The following is a 27,081-nucleotide window of genomic DNA, read 5'->3' on the forward strand; positions in this document are numbered from 1 at the left end:
ACCAAAGGAAAGGAAGTTTCTTCCACACACCTGGCCAAAACAAATTATGCCTGATACGCAGGATGCTGTTTGCTTTCAATTTTCAATAAAAGTTTCTGGCTCTATATGTCTCCTGTTTACCCCCCCATATTCTCTAAGATTGGGTATTATCCCTGCCATTTAAAGTTTGTATAGTATGTATAGAATGTTTACAGCTCTCTGTGCACTGTCAGGGCCACCAAACACAAGCAGGGAACCAGTTTGTTTTTGGACAGTAACATGTACCAGCTATTTCACAAGATAATCATGGGCCAATGGACAACTTGCCGCATTTAGCACTTCAGAAAGTGTGTAGGGTGATGCTATGCTAGAGGTTGTTTGATCTCCCTATAAAAATTAAGTAGATTTAAAAACTACACATTCCATTTATGGTGCAAAAATTTAAAAAAAATGAAAACAACATTTCTTCCCAAAAGACAGATCCAGAGTTGAAGACCATGTTAGATTTACAGACAAATCAATAGAAACAGATTTTCATATGAATACCTTACATTTTATTTAATAATTCATTTGGCAATAAAAGGCAAGTGGTTATTTGAAAACCGCAGCACATTGGGTGTCTTGCTCTCTCTCTCTCTCTCTCTGTGCTGTAGTTTCCACAATAACTTGCCTTTCTTTCCATATCACTTCCTAAGACTTTGTTCAAAGCGCAAGATGTACAGATAGCACCAAAAGACTCCTAAATGTACGACAAACACTGGGAATGTATGGTGGCATCAGAGTTGCAGCCTAGGGCTGGTGCACGCTTTCATTTTGGTATTCCAGCCCTAAGATGTTTCTCACTACAGCCAAGCCATAGTAATGGAACAGGCCTCTTTGTGCTTACAACAAGTTAAATAGAAAAACAACACAAGTTCAGTTCAAGATTGCACAGAATTCAGGGCGAGCACAGTTTACGTTATTACTGGAAACAGTGTCAGGAAAGGAAAGAGTATCGGAGGCCCAGACAGAATGGATTAGGTCTATTCATCTTGTTTTCGCTTTGGTTTCTTTGGATTCCTGGATCGGCTTTTGGCTTTGCAAAGTGGGCAAATGGGCGCATTGCGATGGATCTGCTGGTGACAAGACAAACAGGCCTGGAAGAGACACACAAGTACAAGAATTTTAGAGGAAATTATAGAAATCTGTCATAAACAAAATACAACGGTATAGGTAAAACAGACAGTAACTTGCACTCGATAGTACTGCATAGTTGTAAAAATCCATATTGATGTCAAAACAAAAAATTGTTTACCTACCCATCTTGTATCTTACCAGGCTTAAGATCACTTGGGGCTAGGGTTGCCATCTGGCCAGTAAAAATGATGGCTGATCCCAATGTTATTAATAGGGAAAAAAGATAAAAATATAGGAAGGCCGGGATTTGTTTTCCAGAAAAGGTGGCAACCCTACTTGGGGCAGGGTAAAAATCCTATGGTTGAAGACAGCATTGAGCTGTGGAAGTGGTTCACAAACTGATGGCTCTTCAAGGTCCCCGTGCATGACTGGAGTGTTGGGTCTCTGTCTTTTTGATGCACCAATTAACAACAGCCCGTAGCCTTGTATATAACTGAGTATAGAAATCTTCTATGAATTTGGGCTGTGCGTTGGCGAGTATCACTCTACTCTATTTCAGTGCTTGGTTTGGGCGATCTCACTTTTATACTTTATTTATAATAGGGCTCTTTCCTCCATTGCACCACTTTACATATATATAAAAAGTTTTTTTCTGTGTACAGCCAGGGCTAAATGTTGATAGCCACACAGTGATACTTTTTGTTGGTCTGATCTTTTACTATTATGGCTGGCATATCTAGGCCACATGTATGATACTAACCTTATACTTATTCGCACTGCTATGTAAAGATCTTAGGAGCTAGGGTAGTAATAACGTGCTATAATCATTGTTATTAAATGTTTTAAAGTTTTTGTGCCCTATATATTTGGTTTAATTATGTGTAATAAAGATTTGTTTTTTTTATATAATATTACATCCTGTGGTGTGGTTCCTCTCTGAGAAGGATAGTGGGAGTAATATTGGCCTAATCCGATCATTTTTGGGCAGATATCAGTCGGGGAGGCCCGTCGGAAGACCCCATACATGCCGAATTGGCCTAAAGGACCCAGAAATTGACAGTTTACATCTGCCCTTGTATGGCCACTTTAACAGCTAAAGAGTTCAGTTGAGTCTGACCTAATACATGATCCGATCAACAAACTAATGAAGCCTTCGGTTTCCTTCTATAATTAATATGTGCTTCTTTTATTGAATTCTTATATGAAGTGGTAAAGATAATTTATTGTTACTGTGAGTGCACAATAAGCAATAGACATTATAGATACCTTCATGGGAGGTGGCTGCTGGCGGAATGTAGCTGTTTGTCTGTTGTCCTGCTTTCTAGCTACTTGTAGCTGTTGTGCTGCTGCTGCGGCTGCTGCAAGGGATTCTGGGATGGGAGGGTCCTGTGGTTCTGTCTGCCATTCTGCTTTCTGTTTTTCAAAATAGCTGGAACCAATGAACAGGAACCACAGTTAATTAGGTTTTTGGTGATAAGTGGAAAGCATCACAGAAACTGCAGCTGCACTATATATATAGTATATATATATATTTATCAACACTGGGCAAATTTGCCCATGGGCAGTAACCCATGGCAACCAATGAAATTGCTGCATTCATTGTTCTACTTTCAGCTGACTTTAAAAAGCTAATGACTGATTGGTTGCTATAGGTAACTGCCCATGTGCAAATTTGCCCAGTGTTGATAAATGAGCCCCACTGTGTCTAAAAAATGCTGCCATTGATAATTGTTATTGACTATATTATGTATAAAAGATATTTTTTAGTTGGGGTCAATGAAGATATATGTGCACATAGCACTCTATATTGATAGAACATACTCTGGAAAGTAAAGCACCATATGTTGGTGTTAAATACACAGATAACAATCCCCTCAAGTGGTGCCATGATCACACAGCATATAAATTAACTGTGATTAGAGAGAGAGACAAATAGCAGGAACAAGTAAAGGCACAGAACATTTGCACTTCTCAACAGTTTCTGTAGCAACTCTAGTAATGTACTCTACACTTGGCACTGCAGTAGTCTCTATATGTAACCACAGCAACCGACAGGTTGTCTTTTCTCCTTGCATAAAATCATATTCAGGGTGAGGAGTAAAAATTCATCAGGAGGGCAGCAGTTTGCCCATGACTATAATAAACTCTCATTTTGCTATATAAAGCAGTGCACAAATGGCATCTTTATTCTCACTCGAGGGACAGCTTTTCTTCCTCCTCACAAAGGTCCGGCAGCCTCTGTAGGCCTAATGTCATCCTGAGGGCATCCACATGCTCTTTCAGAGGCTTGTACTCCTCATGCAGGCGCCGAGTAGATTCTAGCAGCTTGTTCAAATCATTTTCCGATTGCTTGATTGTGTTTTCCATCTGCAAAATGAGATTAAAACAGCTGTGATACAGGATGTCTCCTTTTCTAACATAGGTGCTAAAAGCAACCAAGCAGGATATATTTTTTATCTATCCGCTAAATGTTTTAAATGGTGTAGTGCAGTTGCCCATAAAAACTAAACATTATGCTTTTATTTTCAATGTTAGCTGTTCCATTTCATTCAAAATGTTAAATATTTAAAGGAAATCTAAAGCTTCAAAACAAATTAATGTAAAATTGGTCTGAACACTTAATTAATATTTTTTCTAATGTTCATGATACCGGCATTTTAAATATAATTAATTTGAAACACCACCACCTGTTGGTTTTAGCCAACTGGTCAGTAGAATTACGTTAGTCAGAAAAGCAAAATCTTCTGATGTTGCTCTGTTTCGAACTGATCAGAGAAACATCAGATGACTCTTCTCTGATCACTAACTTCATTTTCTGAGTAGAGCAACAACACAAGATTACTTTTCTAACTGACTAGTGTCTATTCCATTCAAATAAACAGTAAGTGGAGCTGTTGTTATATCATTTGATTAGTGAAAAATCTTGAAAACTAGCAAAAATATATGTTATGTAATGTATGTACTACTTTATTTTTAGCATTTATATTCTATTTATGTTAACATTAATTGTTTTTAACTGAATTATGTGCTGTTCAGAATTCTGTGCCTTCTTATCAAATTAACTGTTTGAATATCTTGGGATCTGATCTATACTTAAATGTAAGGTTATCATCAGTGGCGTAACTATAGAGGAAGCAGACTTCTCAGTTGCAGGGGGCCCAGGGAACAGGGGGCCGGACCGCGGGTCTGCTTCCTCTATAGCATTAAAGGAGAGGGAGTACACATACAGCGTGAAGGGGGTGTTGGGAGGTGGAGAGTAGGAGGGAGAAAGGCGGAGAAGTTGGGGGAGGAAGGCAGGGAGTGGGTGGAAGGGTAGGGGTTGGGTAGGGAGCTCTTTGCGCCAAGCCTTTCAGATAATTTTTTTGCAGAGGGTCCGGCGCACAGTAGTTATGCGGCTGGTTATCATCCCTGCCCCACAGCATTTAACCGCTGACTTGTCAACTCTGTCCATGTTAATTTGAACCACCTGTTTGATAGTCAACGCACCGGTACCATGTACTAACTTCCCAGAACCATAAAATTTACAATGCTTGACAGTCATGTTACTGCCAAAAACTGACCAATCTGTGAAAAGAGCATCATGATGACAGCTTGCAGAATGTTGACAGTTCTTTTAGAAAGTTCCAGAATGGCATACTCCTAGCAACCTTTTATTTATTATTCTTACTTTTTATAGTTATTTGCATTCCTCTTATGCTTCTGTCCTGCACTCACATGGGTGACACTGACCCTGGCAGTCAAAAAGACTATTGCTCTGTGAGGCTATAATTTTATTGCTATTGCTCGCTTGAATTATTTATCTTTCTTTTCACACACCCTCCCCCACCCTTACTATTTATTTTCCAGTCTTTCATTCAAGTCACTGCCTGGTGCTAGGTTAAATTGGACCCTAGCAACCAGATTGCTGCTAAAATTCCAAACTGGGGAGCTGCTGGACAAAAAGCTACAGAATTCAAAAACCACAAAAAGTAAAAAAATTATGAACACTGGCAAACTGTCTCAGAATAGCACTGTCAACAGCATATTGAAAGTTTTGGTGCAAAAGGATGGAAGGCGGCACTCCGGTAAAAAGAAGAAAGTGGTTTATTGAAACAGGTCACAAACCAACATCACCTGACGCATTTCGGGAGCAACGCCCTTAATCATAGGCTTACAGATACACTTGTGTCACTTCCTTAAATAGGCTATACAACAGTGACCTCTAGAGGAATTACAAAAGAATACAACAATATAAAGAAACTTTATGGCAGAGCTGGGCTTGAAAGTACATAACTAGCATATGACATTCCTCTCAGACCCTGGAAGAAGCTGGTTGGATGGACTTATAAACCAGGTGCTCCATTATCAAAAAAAATGACCTACAATAACAGAGGCTGCCTTAATAAAGATGATAAAATATGGAATCTCTGGATTGCCCCCTCATTGCACTATATTAACAAATACATACCCTTTAATCCTCATTTAAGTCAAGCACTGACCCTCTGAACAGCCATGGTGTCCTGTATAACCACCCTAAAAGCAATTGGGTTATATGTGCTACCTCTTTGTGTTGTGTATGGATTTTACAGTAAAGTGTGTCCTGCCAGTTCATTATCAAGTATTGTACATTCATGTATAATGTAAAGTTACTTGTGTAATTTCATGGCACACGCGTCGCTTCGTGCTTCGGGAGATTGGTCGCCACAAAGACGAGGCGATTAGTCGCCAGGCGACTTAATCTCCCCAAATCGCCCAGTGTGACCTTACCCTAAATCCACTAATGGGTATCATCTTTTAATTCTGTTTATTACATTTCCAGATAGGAGCCTTTAATAAAGCACAGTGAAACGGTGAGAGTTATTTCCAACAGGCTGCCCATTATCTACATTATGACCAGTTATATTTGGCAGTACGGCTCACTGACTTTGCACCCAGGAGAACTGTGAGTTTACAGGCACGTCACTTAATGTTCTTGGTCTAATACAGGATTATTGATCTAAAGCACTGGCAATGGAGAGCATATAAATCTCATCCAAAGGCATTGGTGAGGATGTATCAATCCATTGAGAAGCAGATGAGAATTTTAGAAATCCATATTAATGAAGTGAAAGATAAAGCTAACAAGAGTCTATCATATGCACATTATCTAGGCTTCTTTTGGCAGTGTTTAGGGATATTTACATACAACTAAAGCCCTCGACAAAATTAAACTTTGATTGGTGTGCTCTTTGCAGCTCCAACCATATAGTAGCCCAAGGTTAGAACCAAAATATCAACCTGCACTTTATAATGCAAGGCACAAGTCATAATCACAGCTGGCATTTTTAGGCTAGGGTGGCATATGTAACTGGTTTGCCCAACATACTGTAGCTAATGTAACTTGCTGTAGTTATGATCAAACCACTAGAAGTCCTGTAAAATAACATTCTGGCAAGGCTATGGCAAGCAATGAATATTATCACCTTATCAGCTTTTTGCCAGTGAGAGACAAATGTTGTTGAGGAAATACCGTGAACTTTCCATACAAGGTTGTCTTGGCTCCTCCCACTCCTCAAAACGTGGCCCTCAAACTGCATGTGTTTCCTTCTCTTTAAACAAGCCCTGCTCACAGCTTTTCCTTTTCCCCTATTTTCCCTCACAGGCCTGTCACACCATTCCCCACACATCTGGTTCCTCTTTGACTGCCACATCACCTGTCACAGTTTTTTCTTTTTTGCGCTTCTCACTTCCTGCTTCATGTGCAGTAGTTAGTAGTACACATTTCCTGGCCCCCTTAGAACATTTTACAACTCTGGTCCTGCTGCTCACCATAAAAACATTTTTTAAGAACTTAAATGGCTTTCTCTGTCCTTACACTCTTGTCTCTCTACTCTTTCCACTTCGTGTTTTGATTTATTTCCGTTTGTCCCCATGACTTCCTTTCCACCCCCTTCTACCAACTTCCCCAAAACCTACTATTTTTTGCTCTTTTGGCTCCTTGTTAAGTCTAGTACAGGTCGATACCACCGTCTGACTAGGAAGACCAATAAAAATTGCTTCCTGAGGTTACATAAAACCATCACATACACGGTTACCTATATAGAGCAATATGATTATGAAGATTTTCATTCATCCAGGTCATGGTATATCTAGTATAGGCAAATCTAAAAACAACTGGACTTGCTGAGTAATCAATGAAGACGTTTCACTACTCATCCGAGCAGCTTCTTCAGTTCAACTGACTGGTGTGGGAAATTCTCGTCATATAAACTCTTCCACTAATCCAATCACAATGGGACATTGTAACTCTTCAAAGAGGTGACATCTGAAGAAAATTCACAGAGGTGTAGATACTGTGTAGTTACTGTGATAGGATTATCCAATGTGTCATGCAACTCCTAGAAAGAGGTGTTACTTATGAGTGTTGCATGAATGGACATGTGAAGTGTTCTGAAACCACCGGGGTACAGATTTTAGAACAGCATTGTATGTAGCAGACAGGTGGTTACTCTCACAAGTAACACCTCTTTCTAGGAGTTGCATGACACATTGGCTAATCCTATCACAGTAACTACACAGTATCTACACCTCTGTGAATTTTCTTCAGATGTCACCTCTTTGATGAGTTACAATGTGCCATTGTGATTGGATTAGTGGTAAGAGTAGCCGAGAATTTCCCACACCAGTCAGTTGAACTGAAGAAGCTGCTCGGATGAGTAGTGAAACGTCTTCATTGATTACTCAGCAAGTCCAGTTGTTTTTAGATTTACCTATACTAGATATACTATATAGAGCAAGTTCTCCCACAATAGGTATAGTTTAACAGATGTCCCTAGAACTACTCTAAGGGGTCTATTTACTAACAACTCGAATTTCTATTTTTTCCAAATATCTTGGAAAATTCGAGATTTTCCTATATTTCTTAAAAGCTCCAGAAATTTAAGATATATTACATGTAAAAACCACAAAACCTTTAATACAAAAATTCCCATGTAAAAGTTGTTGAGGTCCTATAGAAGTCAATGGGAGATGAGCTGATCTTATTTGACCATTTAAATCAATTCAGACTTTTAGAGGTTGTCAGATTTTTCTTGGCCAGGGATTGTCCAAATTAGAGCATTGTTCAGTGCATTTTTTCATACGTACCCTTTTTATATATTTTATATTTGGATCTTTTAGTAAATTCAATGACATTTGTGGTTTTACAGATTGTGAGTTTAGTCATGGTTTCAAAATCCTCCATGGTATTTTGAAATATGTGTATTCTTTTTCAAGAGCAAGGCTGCTTGGACCCTAACAATTTCATTAAAAAGTATTCAAACTGCATGTGTTTCCTTCTACAAGTATTTTATTACTTAGTTTAAATCATAAAGTTGACTCCAAAAGACCTGCTGTGTTCATCTAAGGCAGGGATCCCCAACCTTTTGAACCCATGAGCAACATTCAGAAGAAAAAGGAGTTGGAGAGCAACACAGGCATGAAAAATGTTCTTGGGGTGGCAAATAAGTGCTGTGATTGGCCATTTGGTAGCCCCTATGTGAATTGTCAGCCTACATTGAGGCTCTGTTTGGCAATGCACCTGGTTTTTATGCAGCCAAAACTTGCCTCCAAGCCTGGAATTCAAAAATAAGCAAGGGGTTGGAGCGCAACATGTTGCTCACGAGCTACTGGTTGGGGATCACTGATCTAAGGGATGCACTAAAACCATAGTTTGGGGATTTGGACAAATAGATAATTGTGATTTAGTTCAGTATTTGTATGAATCTTTGGTAGAAAATGTAATCAGTTGTCCAGGGCTTTAACATCATATTATATTACCGGCTTAAGTTTAGTTGAGATGCTGAATACTATAGGTTCCACCAGGTCAAAATCTTATAAAATATTCTGGCTAAACCTTATGCGTATGACCATATTCTATTTGGGAACTGGTCTGTATGGAGCTTAACACAAGAGTAGATGTCAGTTAGGTTGAAACTTTGCCCCAGTGTACATATAACCAATAGGAATAACGAGAAGCACCTGGACCCATATAAAAATATTTTAGGGCCCTGTAAAACTCTTGGAAAGATGTTTAGTTTTGCAAACTTAAACATTAGTCAGTGAACCACTGGGCTCTCTGACACAAGGTCACCCATTCCGATAAGAAGAAAAGAAGTTCCGTCTAAATATTCAGAAGGGGGTTTTATAGTGAGAGCTGTGAAGATGTAGAATTTTCTCCCTGAATCAGTTGTACAAGTTAAATAGGTTTAAGAAGGGGTTGGATGACTTTTTAGCAAGTGGTTACAGGGTTATCTAAGATAGCTCACAGTTCAAGTCGACCCAGGGACTAGTCTTTACAAAGGTAGCCCAGTATTGATCTAGACAGAGTACTACAAGACTATAATGTCAATCTAATGATCATTAGTCTTTTCCTGGAGACAGTTCTGAGTAATAAGATCACTCCTTTGTTTTGCTAACACAAATTATTACACAATAAATACAATGTACACATTAGCTTCACTTTTGTCAAGGAAACAGGGTGATGGAACACAACACAGAATATGCTTTCTGACAAAGTCAGATTCATAAAAGGAATACTGTACCGCCTATTGTAAAATACAGTATAAGGGTATAGGTAGGTCACCAATAAGTTCCACGACCATATAAAAGCACAAGGTCAACTCCAAGGTGACTTATAATTTCCTCATATTTTGTCATGTGACAGAAATTACATCATTTAACAGGTATAAGTATAATATTTACAGACTTCTCATGGTTTTTATGTATTATAAATGTATGTAGTTCATAGCGGACTGCTAAAAAAGCACCAAAAGCTTCACTTATTTATCAAGTATATGCTTTTATTCTTGACCCAATAAGTACATTTGTTAAAACCACTGCCTGCAATACCCAGAAGTAACGATCACTTAATGAGTACATTTTGAGTACATACCACATTAATATCAGCATGAATCAGTCTCAGCTCTTCCACATGTGCCATCTTCTCCTGAAGCAAGAGGTCCATTTCCTGTTTATACTCTTTCAGGTGACGCTCCTCTGATTCCAGCGTTTCAAACTCTGCTTTCAAACGGGCCTTTATCTTCTCCATTTGGAGAGTCTTGTTTCTGAAAGTCACAACGCGGAAGTCAGTACCATCATAGTGCAATGTGCATTCCAGGATTTTTTTTTTTAATATATGAAATACTGCAACTGAAAATGTCTGTAACACCAAACAAAATTACACCAAAAAAAACCAACAAATTTAAAGGGCTAGTCAAAGACCAAGAAATGTATACTATGGAATCCAGTTAATAGTGCTGGCTCCAGCAGAATTCTGCACTGAAATCCATTTTTCAAAAGAACACATTTTGTTATATTTTATTTTGAAATACGACATGGGGCTAGACATATTGTCAGTTTCCAAGCTGCCCCCAGCCATGTGACTTGTGCTCTGATAAACTTCAGTCACTCTTTACTGCTGTGCTGCAAGTTGGAGTGATATTAACCTTCTCCCCTCTCCCCAGCAGCCTAACAACAGAACAATGGGAAGGTAACCAGATAGCAGCTCCCTAAAACAATATAATAGTTTGCTGGTAGATCGAAGAACAGCACTCAATCCAGGTCCCAGTTACATTGAGCAGGAGAAACAAAAGCCTGCCAAAAAGCAGTTCTATCCTAAAGTGCTAGCTCTTTCTAAAAACACATGACCAGGCAAAATGACCTGAGATGGCTGCCTACACACCAATATTAAAACTAAAAAAATACACTTGTTGGTTCAGGAATTACATTTTATATTGTAATGAATGAGGATTACAACCATTAGATAAACATCACAGTGCAGTATTGCACCACATGGCTTCTGTCATTCTATACCCTGTACACCTAGCAATCTCATTCTGTTAACCCAAAACAAACTGAAATTAACTCATTCTGGATACAATTTTTTCTATGCTTTTTACACCTTGAATTTTGCTCTGAATCAGTTGAACACTACCAATGTCTAGCCAATCACCATTCAAGTCAATGTATGAGGAATTGGTGTTTTTCCCACCCGTCTCCCTGAACTGAAGTCATGTGGGTGGCAAAATATGGGGAAGTGCCACGTTTACCATTGCCCTGTCTGCATGCACGCCACAGAACTTATTACACATTTGCAGAAATTCACAGCTGCATACACGTTACACTGACCAATCAGGACTTTAGGTTATATTACAACTTTGGCACAGTTCGTCTATGAATAACACCAGGAAAGTTGCATGTTATGTTATGTTATGCTTAGTTTGAATATTATTATTAAAATGTCAAGCAAACATTGAACATTATACCATAACAGGACTATTCAACATACTAGAGTTCTTGAAATAAAATGCCTTGTCAAGAGAATTATGGCAGATTCCACTTGTATGAAGTTAATACTCAAATAAGAACATCTTTGGCAATGTTATTTTGAATCTTTAGAAAAACTTAAAAAAGTAGCCCCTATCTGGAAACTATGAGAAGTAGAATAGATAAGGGACATGCTTGCTTTTTGAACTTAAAGGAACAGTAACACCAAAAACTGAAAGTGTATCAAAGTAATTAAAATATAATGTACTGTTGTGTTTGCTTCAGAAACTCTACTATCGTTTATATAACTAAGGTGCTGTTAAGCCCAGATTTGTGGAAGGGCCACCACGGCCCGGGCCTAGGGCGGCAGGTTTTTGGGGGCGGCATGCTACCCAACCACACCCACATTGGTTCAGAAACACTGGCGATGCACAGGACATACAATGTGACAATCTAGATTGCTCCGGTCCTGATGATGAATAATTTGAACAAATACAATATAGGGGATGGGGGCGACAAACGGCAGTGGGCCTAGGGGTTCCTGCTATGTAAATCCGGCCCTGGCTACTGTGTAGCCATGGTAGTAGTCATTCAAGCGGGAAAAAAGAAGAACAGACAAGTTACATAGCAGTTAACAGATACAACACCATTGTGTTGGACAGGGCTTATCTGTTGTTATGTGCTATATAACCTGTGCCTTTTCTCCTTTTTTCCATCTTGAATGGCTGCCCCCATGGCAACACAGCGGCTACACAGTACAGTAGTGTTTTTTAAGCAAACACACAGCTTTTACCAGTGCATGCCAGTGTATGCTAACAGTATATTATATGCTATTTACTTTAAAACACTTTTTGATTTTGATCCTTTAAAAAAAGAATAACGACATGGGGCATTTGTCTACTGCAGCCACCCAGTGGAAAACAGTGGCAGAAAAAAACAACCCTGTACATTGTTACTGCTGGTATCATGTACAATTACCATTTTTCATGAAAACTGTCCACTGTTTTATTAATAATCTATGGATTAGCTTGTCAGAACAATTATGGCTGCTCCCAGTAAAATAAATACATATCTCCCAACATTTGTAAAATAGAAAGAGGGACAAAAACATTGCCCCGCGTTCCGCAGTGAAAAATTATGGACCGTGATCACTTTATGGCCACACCCCCTAAATACCACATCCTTTTAACAAAATCTGGTAGGTTATGGAAAGTTTAAACACATTTGTGGGGGTTTAGGGTTCAGGTGTTATTACAGTTTTGCTAATGAAGGTGAATTGCCCTTTAAAGTGATACTGACACATTCCTATAAAAATCATAGGAACCTCTCAGTATTAAGTAAATGCTGCACCTGGAATAGTTCCCCCTCAAAGCCCTCCGCAAAGCCGCCCCCCAGCCCAGCATTTAATTGATACTGACTACGATTTTATGTTTTTTATAGGAACATGTCAGTATATCTTTAAAGGGATTCTGTCATGATTTTTATGATGTCGTTTTTATTTCTAAATTACACTGCAAATAATTCACTCTACCATATAAAATTTAATTCCTGAACCAGCAAGTGTATTTTTTTTACTTGTAATATTGGTGTGTAGGCAGCCATCTCAGGTCATTTTTTCTGGTCATGTGCTTTCAGAAAAAGCCAGCACTTTAGGATGGAACTGCTTTCTGGCAGGCTATGGTTTCTCCAACTCAATGTAACTAAATGTGTCGCAGTGGGACCTATATTTTACTATTGAGTGCTGTTCTTAGATCTACCAGGCGGGTGTTATATGGTGTTAGGGAGCTGCTATCTGGTTACATTGTTCTGTTGTTAGGCTGCTGGGGGGAAAGGGAGGGGTGATATCACTCCAACTTGCAGTACAGCAGTGAAGAGTGACTGAAGTTTATCAGAGCACAAGTCACATGACTGGGGGCAGCTGGGAGGTTTGCTCTTTTGAGAAAACTGTATCGCTTTAAGCTTCAAGTCACAGTTTCCCCAAGAGATCTGCTTATCTTAAATTGTAACAATTGTTTCTTTGCTTATCTTAAATTGTTGCAAATATATCTAAGTGCACATGCCATGCATTCTGGGCTCTCTGCCAAAAGCCAATTAAGTTTTAGAAACTTTGTATCTTTTTCTGGCTAGTGTAGGAGATCAAAGAGAAAGTCGGGACATTTTAGTAACAATCTGGGACTGTGGGTTGAGCTGTCAAAATTGGGACTGTCGCGCGAAAAAAAGGGACAGTTGTGAGGTATGTAAATAAACATTTATTATGTAGATAAGGTGCAGAATATCCTATTCCCATATGCTTTGATGAACATTTACACCAAAATAAAGCAAGTCTAAAGTCTGCCTTTAAGCAGGGTACATTTTATAACTGAAGCTACACTATTATTATAAAAGCTGAGTGTCTTGAGATAAAATGCTAATTGTTTTTAATGCAACATAAAAAGCTTGTCAATCAGAAAAGCCTTTTAGCAGAAACATTCAGTAGACAATATGGCAGGGGCAGCATTAGGTCATATTTCCTGCAAATGCATCTAGATATGTTTAAAATCATATTATATAGAACTAAAAAGCAGCAATCTAATCTGAAGGCAGCCCTACAGCAATTTGCTAAATATTTCAAACCTGTAGAAAACAAAAAGGTTTTTTTTTATATTGTTAATCCTGTCAATCATTTTCAACCAGTTGTGATCAAAAGCAGCATAGTGTAATAAATGCGGTCATACACTGGACAATACGGCCTGAAGGCTTAATAGTGTTATGAACTATGTACTGTATGTACGATCATTTATCACCCAAGATGCTGCCAAAATTCTTATTCACTCTCTCATAATATCACGTCTAGACTACTGTAACTCTATTTTAATTGGCCTTCCCCTCCAGAGACTGTCACTTCTCCAATGAACACTGCTGTGAGGCTCATACACCTCAGCAACCGCTCCTCCTCTGCCTCGCCATTCTGTCAATCCCTGCACTGGCTTCCGTTACCTTTCAGAATCAAATTCAAATTAATGACACTGACTTTCAAAGCATTTCATAACTCTGCCCCACCCTACATCGCTGAACTCATCTCCATATACTCACCCAACCGCTTACTACGCTCCTCTACTGACCTGCTACTCAACTCTTCTCTCATTACCTCCTCACATGCTCGCATTCAAGACTTTGCAAGGGCTGCATCCCTCCTCTGGAACTCTCTCCCACGGTCTTTCCGACTTTCTCCCAACCTTTCTGCTTTCAAGAAATCTCTAAAAACGCACTTCTTTCGAAAAGCCTACCCTCAACTCTGCTTAACTACCAAACACAACACCACATACAATACCACATTTCTCACCCACTTTTTTGATCTTGCCCACTCCCACACCTTGTGTATTACTCCCTTCCCTTTAGAGTGTATGCCTATGCATAGGGCCTTCCTCACCTTTTTGTACCAGTATTGATTGTGATGTATGTAACTCCATAAGTTCTATGTATATACTTCATGTGATTTAGTTGTATAATCACATTTACTTTACAGTGCTAAGCAATATGTTGGCGCTATATAAATACATGTTAATAATAATATATGGCTGAAATGACAATAAAATCCACTTGACTAGACTTGACTTGAAAATCCTTTCTTTTGTTCCATTCAATCATTCAATAGTGCATCCACATTTCTTAGAAAATTCATGCTTGACCTTTCTCATACAGGCGCCAGGCAGATGTTTATTCCAGTTTTGAATTGCCACATGCTTGGCTGCCAAACAAGAGCATCTCTGGCCACATAAATGGTAGGTCAGATCAGGTTGATCCTATGATTTATACCTTGGGCTAACATTTATTCTAATGAATGGGACCTATACTTTCATGACTCCCAAGGGTCCCCTTTAGTGGACCACAAGACAGGTGGAACATACCAGAAAGTGAAGTTTTGGGTGGGTGTGTTTAGCATGAAACATAGTTTTTGCTTACCTCTTGAATTCAGAGGGTTATTTATCAGATGGAAGTAAAGGTTTCTGTACATAAACTCATTTTTGTTTTGTCTGTTTTTATTTATCTTGTATACAAATGTAAAATTAAGCAATTGAATTCTTAATGAATCAGATGAAAATTAAGCGTAGGACTGGCCAGATATGGGATGACTTTGACGTAGTTGGCCAGCTTAAATATATTGCAATATATGGACAAACAATCCCTGTGTTGTTTAAAGGGTAAGGCATTTTTTAGTAGCAGTATGCACAAAATGTCGCTGTCTTAAATATATTGATAATGGGTTGAGTGCAGAGGACCTCTTGTAGTTGACTATATGTTTTTTGTGGTCACAACCTCATTGCACCCCCGCCTAATGGTTTTAAAAAATAGTGGTGAGCACAACTTTCCCTTGTTTGTTATAGTTTATACAGGAGCAGTGACCAGCTCCATGTTGTAGCTCCCACCCTTCCCAGCTATAGTCAGGTGATCCCACTGGTGTCTAATAAAAGGGCAGCCAAGTATGGAGGTTTACTTTGAAAGCAGCAAGTTAAGTTGCAGGTAATACCTAGTCCCTTTGTAAAATGTATGATGAAGCAATAGAATTCTTAATGAATCAGATAAAATTGAGCATAGGATTTTTTTTTCTGGCCAGATATGGGATGACTTTGACGTAGTTGGCCAGCTTAAATATATTGCAATATATGGACAAACAATCCCTGTTTTGTTTAAAGGGTAAGGCATTTTTTAGTAGCAGTATGCACAAAATGTCGCTGTCTTAAATATATTGATAATGGGTTGAGTGCAGAGGACTCTTGTATTTGACTATATGTATTTTGTGGTCACAGCCTCATTGCACCCCCGCCTAATGGTTTTAAAAAATAGTGGTGAGCACAACTTTCCCTTGTTTGTTATAGTTTATACAGGAGCAGTGACCAGCTCCATGTTGTAGCTCCCACCCTTCCCAGCTATAGTCAGGTGATCCCACTGGTGTCTAATAAAAGGGCAGCCAAGTATGGAGGTTTACTTTGAAAGCAGCAAGTTAAGTTGCAGGTAATACCTAGTCCCTTTGTAAAATGTATGATGAAGCAATAGAATTCTTAATGAATCAGATAAAATTGAGCATAGAATTTTTTTTTCTGGCCAGATATGGGATGACTTTGACGTAGTTGGCCAGCTTAAATATATTGCAATATATGGACAAACAATCCCTGTTTTGTTTAAAGGGTAAGGCATTTTTTAGTAGCAGTATGCACAAAATGTCGCTGTCTTAAATATATTGATAATGGGTTGAGTGCAGAGGACTCTTGTATTTGACTATATGTATTTTGTGGTCACAGCCTCATTGCACCCCCGCCTAATGGTTTTAAAAAATAGTGGTGAGCACAACTTTCCCTTGTTTGTTATAGTTTATACAGGAGCAGTGACCAGCTCCATGTTGTAGCTCCCACCCTTCCCAGCTATAGTCAGGTGATCCCACTGGTGTCTAATAAAAGGGCAGCCAAGTATGGAGGTTTACTTTGAAAGCAGCAAGTTAAGTTGCAGGTAATACCTAGTCCCTTTGTAAAATGTATGATGAAGCAATAGAATTCTTAATGAATCAGATAAAATTGAGCATAGGATTTTTTTTCTGGCCAGATATGGGATGACTTTGACGTAGTTGGCCAGCTTAAATATATTGCAATATATGGACAAACAATCCCTGTTTTGTTTAAAGGGTAAGGCATTTTTTAGTAGCAGTATGCACAAAATGTCGCTGTCTTAAATATATTGATAATGGGTTGAGTGCAGAGGACTCTTGTATTTGACTATATGTATTTTGTGGTCACAGCCTCATTGCACCCCCGCCTAATGGTTTTAAAAAATAGTGGTGAGCACAACTTTCCCTTGTTTGTTATAGTTTATACAGGAGCAGTGACCAGCTCCATGTTGTAGCTCCCACCCTTCCCAGCTATAGTCAGGTGATCCCACTGGTGTCTAATAAAAGGGCAGCCAAGTATGGAGGTTTACTTTGAAAGCAGCAAGTTAAGTTGCAGGTAATACCTAGTCCCTTTGTAAAATGTATGATGAAGCAATAGAATTCTTAATGAATCAGATAAAATTGAGCATAGGATTTTTTTTCTGGCCAGATATGGGATGACTTTGACGTAGTTGGCCAGCTTAAATATATTGCAATATATGGACAAACAATCCCTGTTTTGTTTAAAGGGTAAGGCATTTTTTAGTAGCAGTATGCACAAAATGTCGCTGTCTTAAATATATTGATAATGGGTTGAGTGCAGAGGACTCTTGTATTTGACTATATGTATTTTGTGGTCACAGCCTCATTGCACCCCCGCCTAATGGTTTTAAAAAATAGTGGTGAGCACAACTTTCCCTTGTTTGTTATAGTTTATACAGGAGCAGTGACCAGCTCCATGTTGTAGCTCCCACCCTTCCCAGCTATAGTCAGGTGATCCCACTGGTGTCTAATAAAAGGGCAGCCAAGTATGGAGGTTTACTTTGAAAGCAGCAAGTTAAGTTGCAGGTAATACCTAGTCCCTTTGTAAAATGTATGATGAAGCAATAGAATTCTTAATGAATCAGATAAAATTGAGCATAGGATTTTTTTTTCTGGCCAGATATGGGATGACTTTGACGTAGTTGGCCAGCTTAAATATATTGCAATATATGGACAAACAATCCCTGTTTTGTTTAAAGGGTAAGGCATTTTTTAGTAGCAGTATGCACAAAATGTCGCTGTCTTAAATATATTGATAATGGGTTGAGTGCAGAGGACTCTTGTATTTGACTATATGTATTTTGTGGTCACAGCCTCATTGCACCCCCGCCTAATGGTTTTAAAAAATAGTGGTGAGCACAACTTTCCCTTGTTTGTTATAGTTTATACAGGAGCAGTGACCAGCTCCATGTTGTAGCTCCCACCCTTCCCAGCTATAGTCAGGTGATCCCACTGGTGTCTAATAAAAGGGCAGCCAAGTATGGAGGTTTACTTTGAAAGCAGCAAGTTAAGTTGCAGGTAATACCTAGTCCCTTTGTAAAATGTATGATGAAGCAATAGAATTCTTAATGAATCAGATAAAATTGAGCATAGGATTTTTTTTCTGGCCAGATATGGGATGACTTTGACGTAGTTGGCCAGCTTAAATATATTGCAATATATGGACAAACAATCCCTGTTTTGTTTAAAGGGTAAGGCATTTTTTAGTAGCAGTATGCACAAAATGTCGCTGTCTTAAATATATTGATAATGGGTTGAGTGCAGAGGACTCTTGTATTTGACTATATGTATTTTGTGGTCACAGCCTCATTGCACCCCCGCCTAATGGTTTTTAAAAAATAGTGGTGAGCACAACTTTCCCTTGTTTGTTATAGTTTATACAGGAGCAGTGACCAGCTCCATGTTGTAGCTCCCACCCTTCCCAGCTATAGTCAGGTGATCCCACTGGTGTCTAATAAAAGGGCAGCCAAGTATGGAGGTTTACTTTGAAAGCAGCAAGTTAAGTTGCAGGTAATACCTAGTCCCTTTGTAAAATGTATGATGAAGCAATAGAATTCTTAATGAATCAGATAAAATTGAGCATAGGATTTTTTTTCTGGCCAGATATGGGATGACTTTGACGTAGTTGGCCAGCTTAAATATATTGCAATATATGGACAAACAATCCCTGTTTTGTTTAAAGGGTAAGGCATTTTTTAGTAGCAGTATGCACAAAATGTCGCTGTCTTAAATATATTGATAATGGGTTGAGTGCAGAGGACTCTTGTATTTGACTATATGTATTTTGTGGTCACAGCCTCATTGCACCCCCGCCTAATGGTTTTAAAAAATAGTGGTGAGCACAACTTTCCCTTGTTTGTTATAGTTTATACAGGAGCAGTGACCAGCTCCATGTTGTAGCTCCCACCCTTCCCAGCTATAGTCAGGTGATCCCACTGGTGTCTAATAAAAGGGCAGCCAAGTATGGAGGTTTACTTTGAAAGCAGCAAGTTAAGTTGCAGGTAATACCTAGTCCCTTTGTAAAATATATGATGAAGCAATAGAATTCTTAATGAATCAGATAAAATTGAGCATAGGATTTTTTTTTCTGGCCAGATATGGGATGACTTTGACGTAGTTGGCCAGCTTAAATATATTGCAATATATGGACAAACAATCCCTGTTTTGTTTAAAGGGTAAGGCATTTTTTAGTAGCAGTATGCACAAAATGTCGCTGTCTTAAATATATTGATAATGGGTTGAGTGCAGAGGACTCTTGTATTTGACTATATGTATTTTGTGGTCACAGCCTCATTGCACCCCCGCCTAATGGTTTTAAAAAATAGTGGTGAGCACAACTTTCCCTTGTTTGTTATAGTTTATACAGGAGCAGTGACCAGCTCCATGTTGTAGCTCCCACCCTTCCCAGCTATAGTCAGGTGATCCCACTGGTGTCTAATAAAAGGGCAGCCAAGTATGGAGGTTTACTTTGAAAGCAGCAAGTTAAGTTGCAGGTAATACCTAGTCCCTTTGTAAAATGTATGATGAAGCAATAGAATTCTTAATGAATCAGATAAAATTGAGCATAGGATTTTTTTTTCTGGCCAGATATGGGATGACTTTGACGTAGTTGGCCAGCTTAAATATATTGCAATATATGGACAAACAATCCCTGTTTTGTTTAAAGGGTAAGGCATTTTTTAGTAGCAGTATGCACAAAATGTCGCTGTCTTAAATATATTGATAATGGGTTGAGTGCAGAGGACTCTTGTATTTGACTATATGTATTTTGTGGTCACAGCCTCATTGCACCCCCGCCTAATGGTTTTAAAAAATAGTGGTGAGCACAACTTTCCCTTGTTTGTTATAGTTTATACAGGAGCAGTGACCAGCTCCATGTTGTAGCTCCCACCCTTCCCAGCTATAGTCAGGTGATCCCACTGGTGTCTAATAAAAGGGCAGCCAAGTATGGAGGTTTACTTTGAAAGCAGCAAGTTAAGTTGCAGGTAATACCTAGTCCCTTTGTAAAATGTATGATGAAGCAATAGAATTCTTAATGAATCAGATAAAATTGAGCATAGGATTTTTTTTTCTGGCCAGATATGGGATGACTTTGACGTAGTTGGCCAGCTTAAATATATTGCAATATATGGACAAACAATCCCTGTTTTGTTTAAAGGGTAAGGCATTTTTTAGTAGCAGTATGCACAAAATGTCGCTGTCTTAAATATATTGATAATGGGTTGAGTGCAGAGGACTCTTGTATTTGACTATATGTATTTTGTGGTCACAGCCTCATTGCACCCCCGCCTAATGGTTTTAAAAAATAGTGGTGAGCACAACTTTCCCTTGTTTGTTATAGTTTATACAGGAGCAGTGACCAGCTCCATGTTGTAGCTCCCACCCTTCCCAGCTATAGTCAGGTGATCCCACTGGTGTCTAATAAAAGGGCAGCCAAGTATGGAGGTTTACTTTGAAAGCAGCAAGTTAAGTTGCAGGTAATACCTAGTCCCTTTGTAAAATGTATGATGAAGCAATAGAATTCTTAATGAATCAGATAAAATTGAGCATAGGATTTTTTTTTCTGGCCAGATATGGGATGACTTTGACGTAGTTGGCCAGCTTAAATATATTGCAATATATGGACAAACAATCCCTGTTTTGTTTAAAGGGTAAGGCATTTTTTAGTAGCAGTATGCACAAAATGTCGCTGTCTTAAATATATTGATAATGGGTTGAGTGCAGAGGACTCTTGTATTTGACTATATGTATTTTGTGGTCACAGCCTCATTGCACCCCCGCCTAATGGTTTTAAAAAATAGTGGTGAGCACAACTTTCCCTTGTTTGTTATAGTTTATACAGGAGCAGTGACCAGCTCCATGTTGTAGCTCCCACCCTTCCCAGCTATAGTCAGGTGATCCCACTGGTGTCTAATAAAAGGGCAGCCAAGTATGGAGGTTTACTTTGAAAGCAGCAAGTTAAGTTGCAGGTAATACCTAGTCCCTTTGTAAAATGTATGATGAAGCAATAGAATTCTTAATGAATCAGATAAAATTGAGCATAGGATTTTTTTTTCTGGCCAGATATGGGATGACTTTGACGTAGTTGGCCAGCTTAAATATATTGCAATATATGGACAAACAATCCCTGTTTTGTTTAAAGGGTAAGGCATTTTTTAGTAGCAGTATGCACAAAATGTCGCTGTCTTAAATATATTGATAATGGGTTGAGTGCAGAGGACTCTTGTATTTGACTATATGTATTTTGTGGTCACAGCCTCATTGCACCCCCGCCTAATGGTTTTAAAAAATAGTGGTGAGCACAACTTTCCCTTGTTTGTTATAGTTTATACAGGAGCAGTGACCAGCTCCATGTTGTAGCTCCCACCCTTCCCAGCTATAGTCAGGTGATCCCACTGGTGTCTAATAAAAGGGCAGCCAAGTATGGAGGTTTACTTTGAAAGCAGCAAGTTAAGTTGCAGGTAATACCTAGTCCCTTTGTAAAATGTATGATGAAGCAATAGAATTCTTAATGAATCAGATAAAATTGAGCATAGGATTTTTTTTTTCTGGCCAGATATGGGATGACTTTGACGTAGTTGGCCAGCTTAAATATATTGCAATATATGGACAAACAATCCCTGTTTTGTTTAAAGGGTAAGGCATTTTTTAGTAGCAGTATGCACAAAATGTCGCTGTCTTAAATATATTGATAATGGGTTGAGTGCAGAGGACTCTTGTATTTGACTATATATATATATATATATATATATTTTTTTTTTTATCTAAGATCTGGATTTTTTTTTCAAAACACAAGCATTTATTTCTTTCAGTATTAAAATATACACTAATGTGTACCCACATAAATCAGTTTTTTTAAATTACATTAAGACAGACACATGGCAAAAGCATCACTTGCAGAATAAAGTGAAACAGCTGGACAGTAGATGGAGGCAGGCTGTATGAGGATGTGAAGCATACAGTGGGAGATTTTGATGCAAACAGATTACGTGCATATGTTTGTCCCTAAGAGAATCCTGCAGTCTCTATTACATAGGGGGTTTGCTTCCCTTTTAAGTGACTAAAAGATTTATCATTCTTACAAGCATAACAATGAATGTTTTTGCATTAAAAAATACAGAAAATCAGAGGCTAACAATAAAGTTGAGAGGCCATACCTGATCTCTTTAATGCTCTCCAATTTGCACATAATCTCCTGATCATCTCCCATTCTCATCAGGCAGCAATTATCCGTCCTGGGGAATGAAATAAAATGCCAGCAAAACAATACAACAGGTACAGCGTTCCAGCTGCTCAGATCTCTAGGCAGCAGAACCGCACGGTGCTTTTGGGAAGTGTAGTCGGTTGTGACACTCCTCCTGCACAATACAGTTTAGAAGACTACGTTTCCCAGAAAGCATCTGGCTCAGCACTTCCTGTGTCCTCCCTAGCGTCTGCTTTGGTTAGAAAATGATTGGGGTAGTGGTACAATGTCGTGGTGCTGGAGGCCGTTAGCCTACTTGTGAAATGAAATATAGCAAACTAAAAAGTTATAGAGAAATTGGAGCGTGCAGGGTTGATAAAACAAGAAGCCTGTAGCAATCCTTGAAGGAGTCTTTTGTTAAATGAGGCAGCAAATACAACGTGATTGGGAGGAGGATGCGAGGAGAACAGTACAATAGACCCCAGGCAGCGTGGAAATAGTGGGACAAAGGACCCTGACAATTTAACCACTGGCCTGCTGGAAGAATTCTCCCATTCATGTTTACTGTAAGACAAAATCTGAGCACTTTTCACTTTAGGAGCATTTTCTAAGGAGGCAAGGGGTGAATTTTAGTTTTTTACATAGAATATTTTGTATATTTTTCTTTTGCTAGGACAAACAAAGCTTTGAAAATCTGCTGGGATTTTTGTATAATTCTGTAACGACATATAGGCTTCTAAATGCCTATAAAACATTCTTTATAATATAGAGACGTAGCAGAAACAGGTTTTATTTTTACACATAGCACTCCAATACCAAGTGATTTCTAGAGTTTTTAGCCAAAACTTCCATTAACAGTAGGTTTACCCCCAGAACCCCAAACTACCAAGCTACAATCCTTGCTTGAAATTAGAGTTTTTCTTTTTAAAAATAATTCTGCAATTAAAAAAAAAACCTCAAAGCTTGCAATTTACAGGTTCTTATCTCCAACAGGTTTTTTTACCAAAATGGATAAATATCGGATTTCCTAAATGTAGCGTTTTTATGATATTTTTGAAAATTGCCCCAAAGTTTCTCATCATTAGATACCAAGATAAAACATCCTACATTTGAAAGCAGAACAGTTTGGTGCTCACTGTGCACAGGTTTACCAAAGTATGTGGCATGTAGAAGCCCCTCCATAGCCTGGAAAAGAACACCTCCTTTGCTCCAGGTGCTAATCAATGTGCCAAGGATATAATGATATTTGTGGCTGTCAAGAGAGGCCCTGCTGCACAATGTCTGCTGATTTATGGCAGGCAGAATATCATCATATATTGCTCATCCTAATGAGCGTGTGTGGAGCGCGGGGGGGGGATTCGCATGACTGGAAATGACATTAATTTTAGGCTATTAGCTGTGGGATGTCATTTATGAGCTTGGTTTACTAGGAAATGGATGTTATTGCTTAACAGAGACATTTGTAATTTAAAACCTACTTATAGAAATGGAGGTGGTGATACACGTTAAAAGGGGGAAAGACTGTCTGGTTGGCAGAAATGGTACCATAAAGAGCAAAGTGTAGCAGATGTTATAAACAGAAGGATTGTTCTATTGTTAATGTAGGATTCAGAATATCTGTACTAACATGCCGACCTGAACGTCATTTTCAAACCTGTCCAAAGAACAAACCAAACAATATCCATGACTGGACCAGCCACCCAACATACAAATACTGAAAATGATATGAAACTTGTTTTGGTAGAAATTCAATGTCTTGCAAATACTTGAAAAATGGAGAGTGGGTATATACATTTTGCTTACTGATACAGATATTATTGATAATTGTTTCCAGTAAAAAATATCCAATGTTTTCTCTAAAACCTTTTATCCATTTTCCATGTCAGTACATACATATTAAGACTTATCAGTGTAGTAACCCAGGGTGTCATTATACTTTGTGTCAATTACTTTAGAATGTGTATATTTTAGTCTCTAAATATGCACTGAAAGATAAGGAAGCTGGGATACTGTTTGCTCTAACATATTCTATTGTGGCGGAATTGTTTTATTATTAATGCAATAAAACAACATTTTATTGAAATAAGAACTGAATATGACAGCAGATAATAATTTTCTAAAATGGCACCTGTTGGCTAAAAATATTATAGTATGGCTATATTATATTATAGTATCTGGAACCAGGATTTCCCTACCAGTGAGTGAGACCTAGCTCTGGCAAGGGGCATTTAAAAAAAATCTACTGTTACCCAAACCAAGTGCGGACTCTATTATCCCACACCTTTGGTTGGGGATAATATATTTAGCCAACAGGTGTCATTTAAGGGTTTATTTTCTCTAAAATGGCAAACTGAAATGACAACTGTAATTCTGATTTATAAAACAAGCACTTTCTGGGCAAGAAGTGCTCTGTACCATCCCAGCATACATAAAAATGCCAGTTGCAAGCCAATTACAGCTGAAAATTGTGGCTAGCACAAGGGAGAGTTCACCTTTAACTTACATTATAGTATTTTGTAGAATGTTCTAGTTTCAGCAACTTTTGAATGAATAGTCTTGTTTTATTTGTTATAGTGTTAGAAATAGAATTACAGGTACATGCGTTCTTGCCCTTCTTTCCTGGTTTCAGATAAGGTTCACTGACACCAGCAACCAAAACACTATTGCTCTGTAAAGCTGGCCATAGATGTTGAGATTTTTAAAAGATCAGATTCTGATCGTGAGACCACGATCTTCTCGGAACGATCGTACGAATTTACCATCAACTAAAAAGACCAATTTGCCAGGAAAACAAAGGGGAGCTGCCTGCTTGGCCCTGCAAACATAGATAGATTGCACTGGAACCGACACTGCCCGATCAATTTCCTGACAGATGTCGGCCGAAAAATCGTAAGATGTACGATTGTTCGAATCCCACTAACCGCACGATAATTTCGAAGGATTGGTCGGGCATCCCTAAAATCGGTCGTTCGGCAAGAGAAATCTTTGCGTCTTTGGGACCTTTAGACTACAATGTTTGTGTTATTGTTACTTTTTATCACTTATCTTTTTAATCAAGCCTTCTCTTATTTATGTTCCAGTCTCTCTGGGGAGCCACTGAACAAAAAGCCTAATTGTTTAAAGACCATAAAAAATTAAGACCAATTGCAAATTGTACCAGAATATCACTGTCTACATCACACTAAAAAAAGATAAAATACCCCTTACAATTCAGTCCTTGTGTGTGTGTTTTTATTTTATTTTTTTCAGAAATCTTTTTTTAAATATGTAAGCCAATCAGAAAACCTTAATGGGATCCTCTTCATACATCAGGGGGTTGTTTGTAGCAGTAGAACAGCAGCACTTGACTGGATATCTGCTGTTTTTTTCTGAAACCAGCTGCCCTTTTAGGGCAGAGACACACACAAAGATTCAGGGAGATTAAGTCCTTGTGAGGCGACTTCGGAAAATGAAGAGCTCCGAGTGCCATCCTGCCAGCGATTTAGATTCTAGCCGGCGGGAAGGCAGTTGGGGGGAGATTAGTCGCCCGAAGAAGAGGCAATTTGTCGCAGGGGGACTAAATCTCCCTGAATCTTCGCATGTGTCTCTGTCCCTAAAGGCTTTTCTGTACTTGTGATGGAAACTGTTTTGGCACTGATGTGTCCCTGGCAGCTCCACAGCATAGACTATAAGGGCAGTGGCACACAGGAAGATTTGTCTCCTGTGATTTTTTAGACGCAACTGTGGGTGACAAATCTCCAAAAAATGCCTCTCCAATGTCATTAATTAAAATTGCTGGTGGTATGCTCAACTGATCACTAAATCGCCTGAAGATGCCTCCAGAGGGAACTTCTGGCGATTTAGCGATCAGTTGGACATACTGCTACCGATTCCTATTCCCGGCAATGGAGAGATATTTTCTGGAGATTGTGCCTCTGCCCTAATGGCTGGTGTGGGATAGCTTTCTCCTCTGATTGCTTTATTTAGAAAAAGGAACGCTACTTGACCAGCAACTGTGCACAGCAGGGGGGGGGTTTGTGATAATCAGCTCCACTTTCCCTTATAATTAGAAACACAATAGGAAGTGCGGAAGTCACTGATACATGAATAGGAAAATTCATGAAGGTAAAAAAAAAAGACAAATTGCAGGTAAAAAAAACCCCCAAAAGGCAAAGTCTTTTCGTTTCTATAGTTGCCCAGTTAACATTAGTGCCTGGTGCTCAGTGCAATGCATGGTACACATACAGTGGAGCTGACACTACATTCAGTTGCAGTTAGAGGCATTATCACTTAATGAATTAGGTACAAATGGTGTTGGGTGCATTTGTTTGCGGAGTCAATTACCTTCCTGTCATGGTGTGCTGCCTTTCAACTCCAGGAAACCAATTTCTCCTTCTCTTGATATCTCCATTACCACAGTGCTTTAAACAACTTCATTAAAAACTTTGTTACAGTATTCTTGTTTTATTCATTATTGCAGGCAGGCATTAGCAAACCCATTCTGCTGAAAAATATCCCGATGAGCTTAAATGGTCTTTTACAACAGTAAAGTGCAAAGACCTAATGTTATAGAATAAAAATAACACTTCTTAGTTTCCATGTGACTATTGGTACGAGTATT

The 27,081-nt window shown here is 38.7% G+C and overlaps 1 protein-coding gene across 1 annotated transcript; it reads right to left on the reverse strand.

Annotated features, from left to right (window-relative positions):
- Positions 1-510: 510 nt before the first annotated feature.
- On the reverse strand, positions 511-22,617 carry zc4h2.S (zinc finger, C4H2 domain containing S homeolog). The gene is given in 5 exon segments (NM_001094613.1): positions 511-1,115; positions 2,362-2,524; positions 3,290-3,462; positions 9,986-10,157; positions 22,456-22,617. Coding segments are annotated over 5 exon segments (675 nt in total). The 5' UTR covers positions 22,509-22,617; the 3' UTR covers positions 511-1,001.
- Between the last annotated feature and the right edge of the window lie 4,464 nt (positions 22,618-27,081).

The sequence above is a fragment of the Xenopus laevis genome, chromosome 8S, assembly GCF_017654675.1.
Source record: "Xenopus laevis strain J_2021 chromosome 8S, Xenopus_laevis_v10.1, whole genome shotgun sequence".
Taxonomy (NCBI): domain Eukaryota; kingdom Metazoa; phylum Chordata; class Amphibia; order Anura; family Pipidae; genus Xenopus; species Xenopus laevis.